This window comes from Paramormyrops kingsleyae, chromosome 22 (genome assembly GCF_048594095.1).
Source record: "Paramormyrops kingsleyae isolate MSU_618 chromosome 22, PKINGS_0.4, whole genome shotgun sequence".
Taxonomy (NCBI): domain Eukaryota; kingdom Metazoa; phylum Chordata; class Actinopteri; order Osteoglossiformes; family Mormyridae; genus Paramormyrops; species Paramormyrops kingsleyae.
In genome coordinates this window covers 5,171,814-5,185,000 of record NC_132818.1, presented here as the reverse complement: position 1 = coordinate 5,185,000, position 13,187 = coordinate 5,171,814, and the positions used below count along the sequence as shown (strand labels likewise).

The following is a 13,187-nucleotide window of genomic DNA, read 5'->3' as shown; positions in this document are numbered from 1 at the left end:
CACTGCAGCAGCTCTGCAAAGCTTCTCCATGCTTCTGCATTATTGGTTCTACACTCAAGCAGAAAAATAGACTGAAATTGCATGAAGAAGATTCTTCTTAAACAAACAGGATTATTTTTCTGAGATTATAGAGTACTTTAATAATACTGCTAACATACACAGCAGTCCAGCTGTGGCCCTACGATCCTATGGATCACCAACACATTTCTGACAAAAGCTTTCTTTCTTTAGAAACCACACAGCAGATGATTCGAATTTTAAAATCACAGCCAGATCAGTTTGGCGGCTGCTTACCTTGCAGTGTAATTAGTCCATAGAGCTGGGTATCCGTGTTTTCGATGAACTCCTGCAGCATGTCTGAGCCCTGGGGACCCTTACTGGCCAAGATGTCGATGACAGCGCACAGCTTCTCCTGCAGCTGCCCCCCAGACTGAAGCTGCGAGGCCTCGCCCTGAGTCAGCAAGGCCACTTTGTGCATGTGCCCCACAAAGCTGTCCAGCAATGGACCGGAGACTGAATGCAGCAGCTGCTTCCGATGCTTGTGTATCCAGAGCTCTGATGCGACACACAGTGCATTTCATCGGTGAAAGCAGCTAAGATCAGGTTTGTTTCTATTATCATTTATAAAGATAATGTCTTTCGAAATGTTTCACACCACAGAAACGAGTGTATCATACATCAAAGAAAAGCATCATGAACCTTTATGAGTGTGTGTATGCGTGCGTGTATGCATATGTGTGTATGTGTGTGCGTGTGTGTGTCCGTTTGTGTGTGTGTGTCTGTTTGTGTGTATATGTGTATGTGAGGGTATAGAGGCTATCCTATGTAGCACCTGGCAGAGGTACACCCTGGACTGAATCCCAGTTCATCACCACACACAATGACAGACAGACAGGAATTCACATTTTGAAATGCTTATTTACCCTCCATTTTCATCTTAGTGCGCGGAGAGCAGCTCTCAGACTGCAGGTCTATGTAACAGTCCTCCTCCCATGGTATCCTCTTCTTGCCGTCTAGAACAAAATCTTTCAGAACGTCTTCCGCCATCACAGGCTGTCTCAGACTCTCCCAGGCAGTCCTTTGGCACCTTTCTTAATAACAATAGTGGAAATTTAATGGCGGATAGTGTACAAAGCATCTCAGAACTTATTAATGATAGTTATATAAATATATATTTAACATACCAATAAACTTGCTAATGCCAGTGATTCCATTTTGGAGCAGCATGTTAGTGTATGTTAGCATGTTAATGTTTCTTAGCATGTTAGTGTATGTTAGCATGTTAATGTTTCTTAGCATGCTAATGTGTGTTAGCATGCTAATGTGTGCTAGCATCTTAATATATGTTAGCATCTTAATGTATGTTAGCATCTTAATGTAGATAAAGGACTGACACCATATTCTACTCCAGCTTATATCCGAATATCTGCTGTTTTAAGCTCAGTTTAAGCTTTACAGTAGCTCTCGTGATAATTAGCTTAGGGTGACCAGATAATCCATGTCAGGGAGGACACTCTGAGCTAGGACAGGAATTGTAAATTACCATTTCAATTAAATGGACCTGGATTTCACTTGAGCACTGAGTTCTTGCTGTGTGCTGATTGGTCAGTCTCCTATAATCATGCATGTGTCACTAATGTTAATGTGAAACAGCTGGATGAGTCTTTCAGTCAAGGAAATAAACCAGTCAAAGCACAAGAAGAGCTGAACTAATTAGCCGAGCACAGGAGCCTTTCAATTTGAAAGTAGTTTGTAAAACCTGAAGTAGCTCAAAGTGTCCTCCCTGACATGGATTATCTGGTCACCCTAAATTAGCTACCAGCTGCTTTACCTCATACCAATGGGATGCAGCACAAGCAGCTAACTGTGCCACTCCATCCAGAAACTGCATTATAACAGTGTTTGCCAACTCGGTCCGCAAAGACACGCAGACTGTCCATGCTTTTGCTTCCTCCAGCTCTCGTTAGGGAGAAATGTGGACTGTATGGCAGGGAGCTGATAGGGAGCAAAAACATGGACTGTCTGCAAGTTCCTGAGCATCAGGTTGGGAAACAATGTATTATAGGTATTAAAAGACAATTACAAACAAACCAGTTGTAACAGAAGTATTGAATGAGCTAACAATTAATGTTAGATATAAGACTATATGATAAGGATGCATTACACTCTCCGGCCGTTAAACTCAGTGACTCAGATGAAGATTGCCTACATTTTGTGATTTTTCCTCTTTTTAAATCATCATCAAAACAATTTTTGGCAATACGTCAGAATTTCCATCAAACCAATTTGTATATTTTATACATAAATAGATTGACAATATTTATCTAACCTTTACAATAGCCACTGTTTAGACACCAAACTAACCCACACCCTGCTGACCACTGTGATCCAACCCTGACGGCATGATCATACGATCACATGGTCATGCAATCACATGACCTTGACTGGTAGTGGTTTATACTGAGGCTGAAATTGGTGGGCCAGGCGCCTGGGGCAGTCCTTCCGGTACACGCCTGGGTTCTACGGGGATGGTTCTGGTATGGCAGTCCTTCCGGTACACGCCTGGGTTCTACGGGGATGGTTCTGGTATGGCAGTCCTTCCGGTACACGCCTGGGTTCTACGGGGATGGTTCTGGTATGGCAGTCCTTCCGGTACACGCCTGGGTTCTACGGGGATGGTTCTGGTATGGCAGTCCTTCCGGTACACGCAAATTACCCACTCTGAATTAGTAAATAACATTGTTTAGCCGACAATTTTATCCAAAGTACTCTACAATTGAGAAAGCTGGGGCAGACAATCACTGAAGCTACAGGGGGTTAGGGACCTTAACAGCGAAGACACTCTACTGGCCCTGGGATTTGATCCCATGACCTTCAGATGCAGAGCTGTGTACCACAGATTCCTTAGTGGTGTACACCTGAGAGACTTTTATAACATTATTTGTTATTATGTTGTTGATTTTATATTTAAATTTGTTTTCAGCTCACTCACATGACTAATTCAGACACACTGAAGTCCATCCACGCATTTTCTGGACCCACATGTGCTATGCTGGGTTTTGGACCCCGCACAGGGTAGGAGGTAACCCAGGGTGGGGCGCCGACCCATCAGAGGGCACATGCACATGCACCCTGGTTTTGGGCTGTGGGGGGAAACTGGAGAAGCCCAGTGAAAACCCCACACTGACAATGGGGGGGGGCATGCAGACTCCACAAACACGCCACTGAGGCGGAGACCTGCACCGCCGTAACGCTGCACCGCCGTAACGCTGCACCGCCGTAACGCTGCACCGCCGTGCCACTATGCCAGTCCCCATGATGTAGCCATATGAGAAATTATCCTCTTAGTTTAAATGCAAATTTGAAAATGAAAATTCCTTTTCTCAAACACAACACTATTATTAACTAAGCGCTATTATAACAGTCTGTGTTATAAAAGCAGGAAAATGCTAGTACCGTTCAGCTCGTGTCAGAGCCACCTCTGATTCTCACATCTCAAAACCACAGCATGCAAGATTTTGGAAAGACACGTACATGTCAGTCAGTGCAGATATTCGCCGTCTAGCTGGCCTGGATGTGGTCTCGGTATGATGCAGTGTGCGTCTTCCTCTCCTGCAGTGCTCTACATACTGCAGCAGGCGGCCAGTCTGAGCCCCTGTCTCCTGGCTTCCCCTGGAAGTAATCCCTGTTTTAAATACAGCACTGAGAACGTGAATTATTTCTGCATGTCTGAATAGGTGTCAGTGAACCACAGGCCTGGATGTATTTTTTTATTCACTTTTTTGATGACTCAGTGTGCAGTGGCTGTTTTATCCGAGTTTGTCCTGACCAAGCCACTGAGGTATTTGACTTCATGTCTATGTAGATTCTCCTGCTTTTATATATTAATCTGGAAATAGCAATACTTCTATGACCAGAACAACGTCAGCTTCAGAGCTACTGATTCAAATTCACATTTATGGTAACTTTCTGTTACTGACATTTATGAATATTGTCGAAATAATACTATATTCACTGTTTGCAGAAGTCTATCTATCTATCTATCTATCTCTCTATCTATCTATCTATCTATCTATCCATCCTCCTGAGACCCCACCCATTCATTTATGTCCATCGTAGTGGACATTTTGTTTTTGCATCTATCTTTTCACTGATGTAAGGAAACATATTTATTCCTGTTGTACACTAAAGAGGACATGCTGTGAAATTAAAAATAAAAATAACTTTGAAAAAAATCTAAATTGTAAGATGTCTTATTTCCTTCAAAGACAAATAACCTAAAATTGAAGGACACTTTTTTCCTTGGGTCTCAGGAGGATATATATCTGTTTGTTAGTTTAAAGCACATTGATAGACTGCAGAACAAATTATATTCTGGTGTGACACTGATACAGTGATCAACCGCCTATCGCTGGAAGTTATATATATACACACACACACACACATCTCTATCTATATATAAAATGTAATATGTAAAAATGGCCAAGGTCTTCCTCTGGCGCTTAGGCTCACTACTACCAGAAAGCTTAGAAGATGCAGGACGTTTGGGACCCATCGTAGGGCTTAAATCAAAATGAAAAGTTCACAAATTTTGCTCACAACAATCGGACCACAAGCAAAAGAAAAATCCGCGATATAGCGGGAGATCATTGTATTTCAAATCGAAGGTTGATGACTTTCTAATCAAAGACCCAGATCACTTGTTAAAATTGCCATTATCATTTTGGGAATATCATGTGTAACTGACCAGCTTCCTGTCTTTGAAAAAACTTTGGATTTATGTTTGATTTAATGTATATCATTTATATTGATTGTATAGTTAATCTGCACTAAAAAGAGAATATACTATGACCCATCATTAACACTTGTGGAGTTACATTTAACAATGAAATGTGTAACTAAAAATATCTTCTTAAATCTGCTGTTGTTCATCTTCCCTTATTGGTTTCACCCATATAAACAAGATCATCAACAAGTAATTTTCTGTAATTAATTTCTAAAATGGTCTCAAAAATAAGTCTCAGAAAATGTATGGGAGGCTAAGACAGGCCCAAAGAGCTGAGCACATAACTTCCTGAGATTATGTTTTGGCTTATTTTATATGCGATATACAGTAAAATGTATTATTAATAAAAACTAGATGAGCAGAATATACACCATCAGTCAGCGGTGCAGGAACCTGGGGAGAGATACACACCCAGTACTTACGGTAATTTGGATTCATTTACTGCTCCCAAGCTAGACGCTGGAAATTCAAGGCCACCTTACAGGTCGCCTTGCCACCCCCCCCCCCCCAGGAAAAGTGCACATCTTAATCTTTAGTCACTGTTTATATTTTGCTTTGTTTTTATTTATTTTCCTTTTTCATATTTCATTTGTTTGGCAAAATGTAATTTACAGCCGAGGGTGATGTAAAGCATATTTACGTTCCTTAAGTATCTTTTTAGCAGTGCTCATTGCACACTGTGCTCAATGTGTCCAGTCTATAATTTGCATAATGAGCCTATACTGTGGTAAAATCTATTTCTGCATAAATTTGTATTGTATAATTTGTATTTTGCTGTCTGAGTCTGCTATCACCACTGCTATCACTGAGTCTGCTATCACCACTGCTATCACTGAGTCTGCTATCACTGAGTCTGCTATCACTACTGCTATCACCACTGCTATCACTGGGTCTGCTATCACTACTGCTATCACTGAGTCTGCTATCACCACTGCTATCACTGAGTCTGCTATCACCACTGCTATCACTGGGTCTGCCATCACTACTGCTATCACTACTGCTATCACTGAGTCTGCTATCACTACTGCTATCACTGGGCCTGCCATCACTACTGCTATCACTACTGCTATCACTGAGTCTGCTATCACTACTGCTATCACTGAGTCTGCTATCACTACTGCTATCACTACTGCTATCACTGAGTCTGCTATCACTGAGTCTGCTATCACTGGGTCTGCTATCACCACTGCTATCACTGAGTCTGCTATTACTGAGTCTGCTATCACTACTGCTATCACTTAGTCTGCTATCACTTCTGCTATCACTGAGTCTGCTATCACCACTGCTATCACTGAGTGTGCCATCACTACTGCTATCACTACTGCTATCACTGGGTCTGCTATCACTGACTCTGCCATCACTACTGCTATCACTGGGTCTGCTATCACTACTGCTATCACTGGGTCTGCTATCACTACTGCTATCACTGAGTCTGCTATCACTACTGCTATCACTACTGCTATCACTGAGTCTGCCATCACTACTGCTATCACTACTGCTATCACTGAGTCTGCCATCACTACTGCTATCACTTCTGCTATCACTGAGTCTGCCATCACTACTGCTATCACTGGGTCTGCTATCACTACTGCTATCACTGAGTCTGCTATCACTTCTGCTATCACTGAGTCTGCTATCACTACTGCTATCACTGAGTCTGCTATCACTACTGCTATCACTGAGTCTGCCATCACTACTGCTATCACTACTGCTATCACTGAGTCTGCCATCACTACTGCTATCACTTCTGCTATCACTGAGTCTGCCATCACTACTGCTATCACTGGGTCTGCTATCACTACTGCTATCACTGGGTCTGCCATCACTACTGCTATCACTGGGTCTGCCATCACTGAGTCCGCTATAACTACTGGTCTCTGAGTCTAGAGAATTAGAACAAATGGCAACACCCTTCTGCTGGTCATATAGACTTTCTCTGTCTTTTCTGATCATATGCATGTGATTCAGAGGTATAACAGAATCATCAATGAGAAACACATAGTCTGCAAGGACAGCTTTATGAATTTACATGTGGATATTTATCCTCCCACTTCCAAGAAAGTTTCTGTGTATGTCTCTTACCAACTTAACATCAACTTGACTGTGTTCAATTGTACGGAATCCATCTATATGAAGCACACAACATTCTACAGACAGAATATCATGCTGTAATAGATTTAAAAATGTATCAATCTCCTACACACCATACAATAAAAAGCTGTAACTCACCCAGATGAACAACAGAGTCATGTTGACCAATCCAATGGATGACACAAGGAGCAGTTTCCAGTTAGATATTCAGAGATAAAAAGTTTGACTGTTTTATTTCCTTCTAGACAGTTTAATACCCTGTTTTTTAAAGACTAACCTCTTTCAATGTCTCCCTCTGATACTAGGAAGAGTAGCAGTCTATGTTTTGCCTAGATGCAGACTGTAAGAAAGCATGGCCCACAAAGCACAGGCTGCTGCTGCAGCGAAGCCAAAACCTTAGAAAAGGAAAGAACCTTTTTTGAAAGACAGCTCTGCTCCGCTCATGCTTCAAAAAGCTACACCTCTTCCTGTGCTTTGGGTGTCTCTCTCTCTTCCTGTGCCACAGTCCACAGCTTTCAGCTTAAACTGATCTGCATTTTACCATGTGCTTGCACAAGCTTATCTTGCCCAGAATTTATGAATGAGTATATGTGCATAAACGTTTGGAAGAAATGATCACCCCAGAACTAGCGCATATTAAACAATCATACTTCCAAACACCAGCAAATGTAACAGAAACAAAAATGGATCAACAGAATAGCATATAAAATACACTGTGAGTAGGTACATACGACTGTCTCTGACAGGAAACAGGAAGTGAATTCACCTCACTCTGAGATAAATGAACTCCCATTTCTGCTTTATGCAAAGTACGAATCAAGAAACATCAAACTAACTCAATCTGCCTGAGTAAAAGTCAGCATTAGGTGCAAGGCCAAATATAGACTGATTGATTCTGCTAATTGTAGCCATTTGGAAAGCAGTTATCTTTATTGTCACTTTTTTGTATTTGTGAAGCAAGAGCACATTAAATCTACAGATAGATCTAAGATTGAATCTTAGCCAACGGCATTAGAGCTGTGTAGCAACAGTGCTATGCTCCATGTTGCTACACAGGGAAACATACCTGTTTAAAATGTTGATCATCATAAGTTTCCCACAAGAGCTGCAGTGGCAGCATGATGAGTCTTTTGTTCCCTCATTCTTGGGCATCCGGAGATACAGCCCCTCCAGCTTGTGCAGGGTCTCTCCTGGGGGCTCCCTGGGGGCTGTGGCCAATGGACTTGGCTTGCAGCAGCATCCCATCAGCTTTCAAGATAGCATCCCTATAAAAAGCCAAAAACAGCTCATTTTGGTCACTTGTATCGGCAACCGGCAGTATACAGTCCTTACACACAGTGCATCAACTTAGGCAAGGAGAGGCAGGTAGAGAACTCGCAAAATGGAAAGTGTCACATTCCCTCTTACCATCACTTATGAACAAGATCCTTCTCCGTAGAAGTTTTCGTGCAAGTTTGGTCCTTCTGGGTCACTTTTTAGGTGATTTGCTATTAGATTTCCTGCAATTACAATTAGCCATAGAGCTCAATGAAGTGAAGTGTGCACAAATAAATAAATAAATGTGCAAAAACATGTTATATTACATACAAAAATGTGTCTTTCACAGATCAGCATTTGTCTATCAGGAATGCAGTGTGGAGTTTTGGGAATAGGCTGTTTTAACCCCTTCTGCCTCACGCACTTATCAGTCACTGGCAGACTGGGCACTGGGAAAAAATTCACAAATCAGACTGGTCAGAATGAGCCTGGACCTGCTTATATGGGGAAGGTTTTTATTATTTGCATTTGACAATAAAAAGGCAAAGTATAATGTCGGCACACTTTGGGGGGGGGCGGGGGGGGGGGGGGGGTGACGTCATCCGAATTCACAAATCACAAGTAACAAAATGCCACTCTGTTTACCAGTGTATCTCACTGCACTGTCGAGGTAAATTAAATGGAATCCCGAACCGCTGACTACAAACTATCTTTACTGTGGTTTTGCACCGTTACTCCGATAATTATAAAGCAAATATTAATTTGACAATTGAAGTGTACTTAATGTATTATAAAATATTTTTCGATTTACAGAAAGGGACAGGAAATGCAATTCAGTAATATAACACTGTCACCATACAAAAAGTGAAAAATGCCATGATAATAATTTTGGGTCATATTGCCCCCCCCCCTCCCCCCCGGAGATCCTGCAAAGATCCCAGGAGAATGTCTGCCCTCGTGTTCTGCTCTAACCCGTGTCTAATTGCCTCATGGGAGAATAACATACGTACTTATACAAATGGCAAGTCATTATTGTCCAGGACCCTGCACTGGATATGAAGGTTTGACATTCATGGACAAAATTGGATTTTTATTTAATTTTACATTTTATTTAATATTTATGATATCTTTTGGGATATGTTTCTGCAAAGTACGTTATCAGGCTATTCCCAGTGTTTCTGGTGACTGGTACGCAGGGGTAATCCACAGAGACATTTGTGGTGGTGGTGGTGGGGGGGGTTCTCATAACATTGGCGTTACTTCTATGGCTCTTTATTTGCCCCATGATAAAGAAACCTGTGTAAACCTGCTGTTGCAGTAATTTGTCACCTGTTGCTATTTCAGCACTTTGTCAGCAGGTGGCCCCGCAACACAATTTGCAGTGAAAGTGGCTAGTGTCAGTAATCCAATAATCAAGGTAGTTTACTGATTGAAACCTTCACAACTATTATGTCAGAAAGGCAGCTAATCAGATTACTGGTATTTCAATGATAGATTTAACTACTAGATTTAAATATGTGAAAACATGATGTGCTGTTGACAGCCATGCCCAGACCAGTGACATCCCAGTTCAGAGGTTCTTGACCCTGATGAAAAACAGCATGAAGAGCAACTGGAAGCTTTTGAGCTACACCAGCTGCTTGGCCTGGTGGAGGCAGCAAGGCAGGCGGAGCTTCTTACCAGGGATTCAGGTGAGTCATCAGGCGAGTCATCGGGTGAGTCATCGGGTGAGTCATCAGATGAGTCATCAGGCGAGTCATCAGGTGACTCATCAGGTGAGTCATGCTTCCCAGGAATACGAGCATGAGGAAACAGGAAAAGTTACCAGAAAAATAAAATGTGAGCTATATTAATTAAATGCTAAAACATCAGAGAGAGTCAGAGAGAGTACACGAGCTGGGTGAAATAAAGGAAAAACCATGTGAAAGGACTGAGGTGCGGAGTGAGTGCGTTATCTTAGGATGATGTGTCAGCTAGAAAATGTGTCTGACAATCAGTACTTTAATGAGTGAGTTTCCTGAGCAAAAGGAGACAGCTGAAGTACATCCAGGGCTCAGGTACTTAGTGCCTGAAACAGAGGAGTGTTGATCAAAAACATTGAGCAATGATTTAACATGACAACAGCAATGGTCATGCTGGTGTGTTGCAATGGTACAGGCTGCTGTCTCATGGTGGTTACTGGGCCTGATGACAGCTCAGCATAGATGTATAAGACAGAAGGAAAATGGAGCCATTTTACATGCCCCCTAATGTAAAAACACTATTCCTGCATAATGCTGCCAAATTGCACAACAGTGAATCCCCCCCACACACCAATAGATAAACTAGGTTTGTGGTCAGGAGGATTAAGCCCAGAGCAAACACTAAACCCAAATACAAGTGAGTGTTTATGGAAGCATCAGAGTCCAGGATGCAAGGTGCATTTTCTATCAGCATTTCAGGATCATAATTTATTAGGTATTTATACTGCAGAATGGAGTGCGTGTAAAGACTTTGGGGAGGACACACAGTGACCCAAACCATTCAACACATCAGGACAGGGAGGTGAATCCTCCAGGCTCACTGACTCTGTCGCGTGGTGGAAGGAACACTTTGAAGAACTCCATGACCCAGAGGTGATACCCTCTCACCAGGGGGGGGGGGGGGGGGGGGGCGCTACTGGAAGCTGCTGGTGCATGAGAGTCTCTAACAGCAGCTGAAGGGGCTGCACTGCCCAGAGGCCTCTGCAGGAGGCTTGCTTGATATAACCTCTGAATTATAAAGCAAGAGTGGTGGTCCCTACTTTAAAAACTGCAACCAGAAGCTGTATGTGTATAGAAGTGTCACACTGCTCAGCTTCCATGGCAAAGAGCACTGGACAGGAAGCTGTATGTGTATAGGAGTTTCACACTGCTCAGCTTCCATGGCAAAGAGCACTGGACAGGAAGCTGTATGTGTATAGGAGTTTCACACTGCTCAGCTTCCATGGCAAAGAGCACTGGACAGGAAGCTGTATGTGTATAGGAGTTTCACACTGCTCAGCTTCCATGGCAAAGAGCACTGGACAGGAAGCTGCTCGAAAGCTGAACCTTGGACTGAGGAGGAACAGTGTGGATTGTGGCTGACTGACTAACAGTGGCCAGCTGATGTCACACACACAGATGTGTGAGGGTTTGTGGGAATATGCTAACACAGACCACATGTTTTACGCAAGAGACAGGAAAGACAAGCATCTAGGAACGCCTCATGTCCTCACACACTCCTGACCTCTGTACAGTGAGCAGTGAAAGCGCCCCCCCCCCCACCCAGACTCCATTCCATTATCCTCCCTCTGCCACTGAGGAGAAACCAGTAATAAAAACATGCACTACACTGACAGCACTTTCTAAATTTCTTTCTTTTATCAATTCTCTGTTACAACTTCTGATTCTCCTTTTCTTAGTCTCTATTATTTCCTATTGTTCTTCCCCTCCTCTTTTTCTTCCTTTTTTCTTTTCCTTTCCTCTGATAAGCATTTCCCTTCTGATGAGTATTATCCCTCTGATAAGCATTTCCCCCCCTGATTGATGAGTATTTCCCCGCTGATATTTCCCTTTTGATGAGTATTATCCCTCTTGATGAGTATTATCCCTCTTCATGAGCATTTCCCCGCTGATGAGTATTTACCTTTTCATGAGTATTATCCCTCTTGATGAGTATTATCTCTCTTGATAAGTATTATCCCTCTTGATGAGTATTATCTCTCTTGATGAGTATTATCCCTCTTGATGAGTATTATCTCTCTTGATGAGTATTAACCCTCTGATGAGCATTACCCTTCCAGCAGACCTTGACACTTTGTGTAGCATCCGGCCGCTGAAATCTTACCCTGTGTGTCGTGTCCATAGTGGTGAGGAGGAGTACAAACCCCAGAGGCAGTCTTTGCGCAGGGAAACCCCCGAAGGAGACTTTATTAAGGAAACTACAGAGGGGAGCAGGTCCTTATGTGAACTTGCACAGCGCTCAGACTCACAACATGCTACAGTGTCAGGATTAGTGAACACTGCTAATGAGGATTCACGAGGGGCAGGTGTGGGCCATAACAATAATGACATATCAAGGCATGAGAAACAGCTGGGATAGATGCCAATGAAATGGCACAGGAAGGCCAGCAGTGACATCTGCTGGTCAGACAGGGACAGGACGGGGTCGACGCAGATGGATCATGACACTGTGCGACTGACCATCACAGATGCCTCCATCAGGAGTGAGGACTGCAGAGCCCTTTTAATGCCAAAGAAGTTCCAGGCTGATGAGAAAATCGATTTTCATTTTTTACACCGGAGACACATTTCACAGGTTTCACATCTGCATTTAAATTGGTTTGGTACAGAGTCTTCAGATTCAGCCTCCATTTACACAGGCGGGTGTTTCCATCTGTCTCTTTCTCCACACAATCTCAAGATCGTGCTGTAACAACTGAGACTGGAGATCCTGGTGCAGACATTAATGGACTGAGAGCCAGAGCAAACTGTACAAAGCATGATCCAAAAAACATGGTCAAGGAACAAGCAGGGGTATCAGTGATCCGGAAGAGAACATACAGCCAGACCTGAATCACAATCTGTTAGCAAGACAGGCAACGTTCTCATCAGTACAGGTCAGCCAGGGTCAAGGACCAGTGAGGTCCCTCATATCGCCCTTATACTGCAGGGGTCTCTGGGATTTGTGCAAGGCAGGCCTCCACTGGGAGAGCAGACTGAATGCATTTATGACAGCAGTGCAAACCTCGGCTACCCTTTCTGAACTGGAAAGAAACCTGAGATAAAAATATGGAAAAAAGATTTGTCCTCACTGCTCACAGACATTTCAAATGGTGTTCAAATTAGCGGATATTATTATATGTATGGAGTGTCTGCAGCAGGTAGCTTGGATGTTGCCTGTTCTTCAGAGGAATGCATCAGACATACTGTAGTAAATGTCATAACTGCTACACTTATTGGAATACAGTATATGCAGGCTGGAGAGTATGCCGATAAGATACTCGTTTTAATTAGAAAGTCAGTAAGCTGGTCATTTGATGATGTTTTTGCAT

The 13,187-nt window shown here is 42.8% G+C and overlaps 1 protein-coding gene across 6 annotated transcripts in view; it reads right to left on the bottom strand.

Annotated features, from left to right (window-relative positions):
- Window positions 1-7,529, bottom strand: part of nlrc3 (NLR family, CARD domain containing 3) — a 21,614-nt gene extending 14,085 nt beyond the window's left edge. Inside the window, exons 1-5 of one of the 6 annotated variants that reach the window (XR_002838886.2) lie at window positions 7,016-7,529; window positions 3,535-3,672; window positions 924-1,087; window positions 295-555; window positions 1-48 (exon numbers count right to left, since the gene is read on the bottom strand). The exon at window positions 1-48 is cut by the window's left edge and continues 1,693 nt beyond it. Coding sequence is in view for 5 of the 6 variants with exons in the window: in XM_023816602.2 (XP_023672370.2) it covers window positions 1-48; window positions 295-555; window positions 924-1,087; window positions 3,535-3,536 (475 nt within the window). In the remaining variant the exon portion in view is untranslated. Of the gene's footprint in view, window positions 49-294; window positions 556-923; window positions 1,092-3,534; window positions 3,686-7,015 lie in introns of all 6 variants that reach the window. The other 5 variants (XM_023816602.2, XM_023816604.2, XM_023816601.2 and 2 more) reach the window with 5 other exon arrangements.
- Between the last annotated feature and the right edge of the window lie 5,658 nt (window positions 7,530-13,187).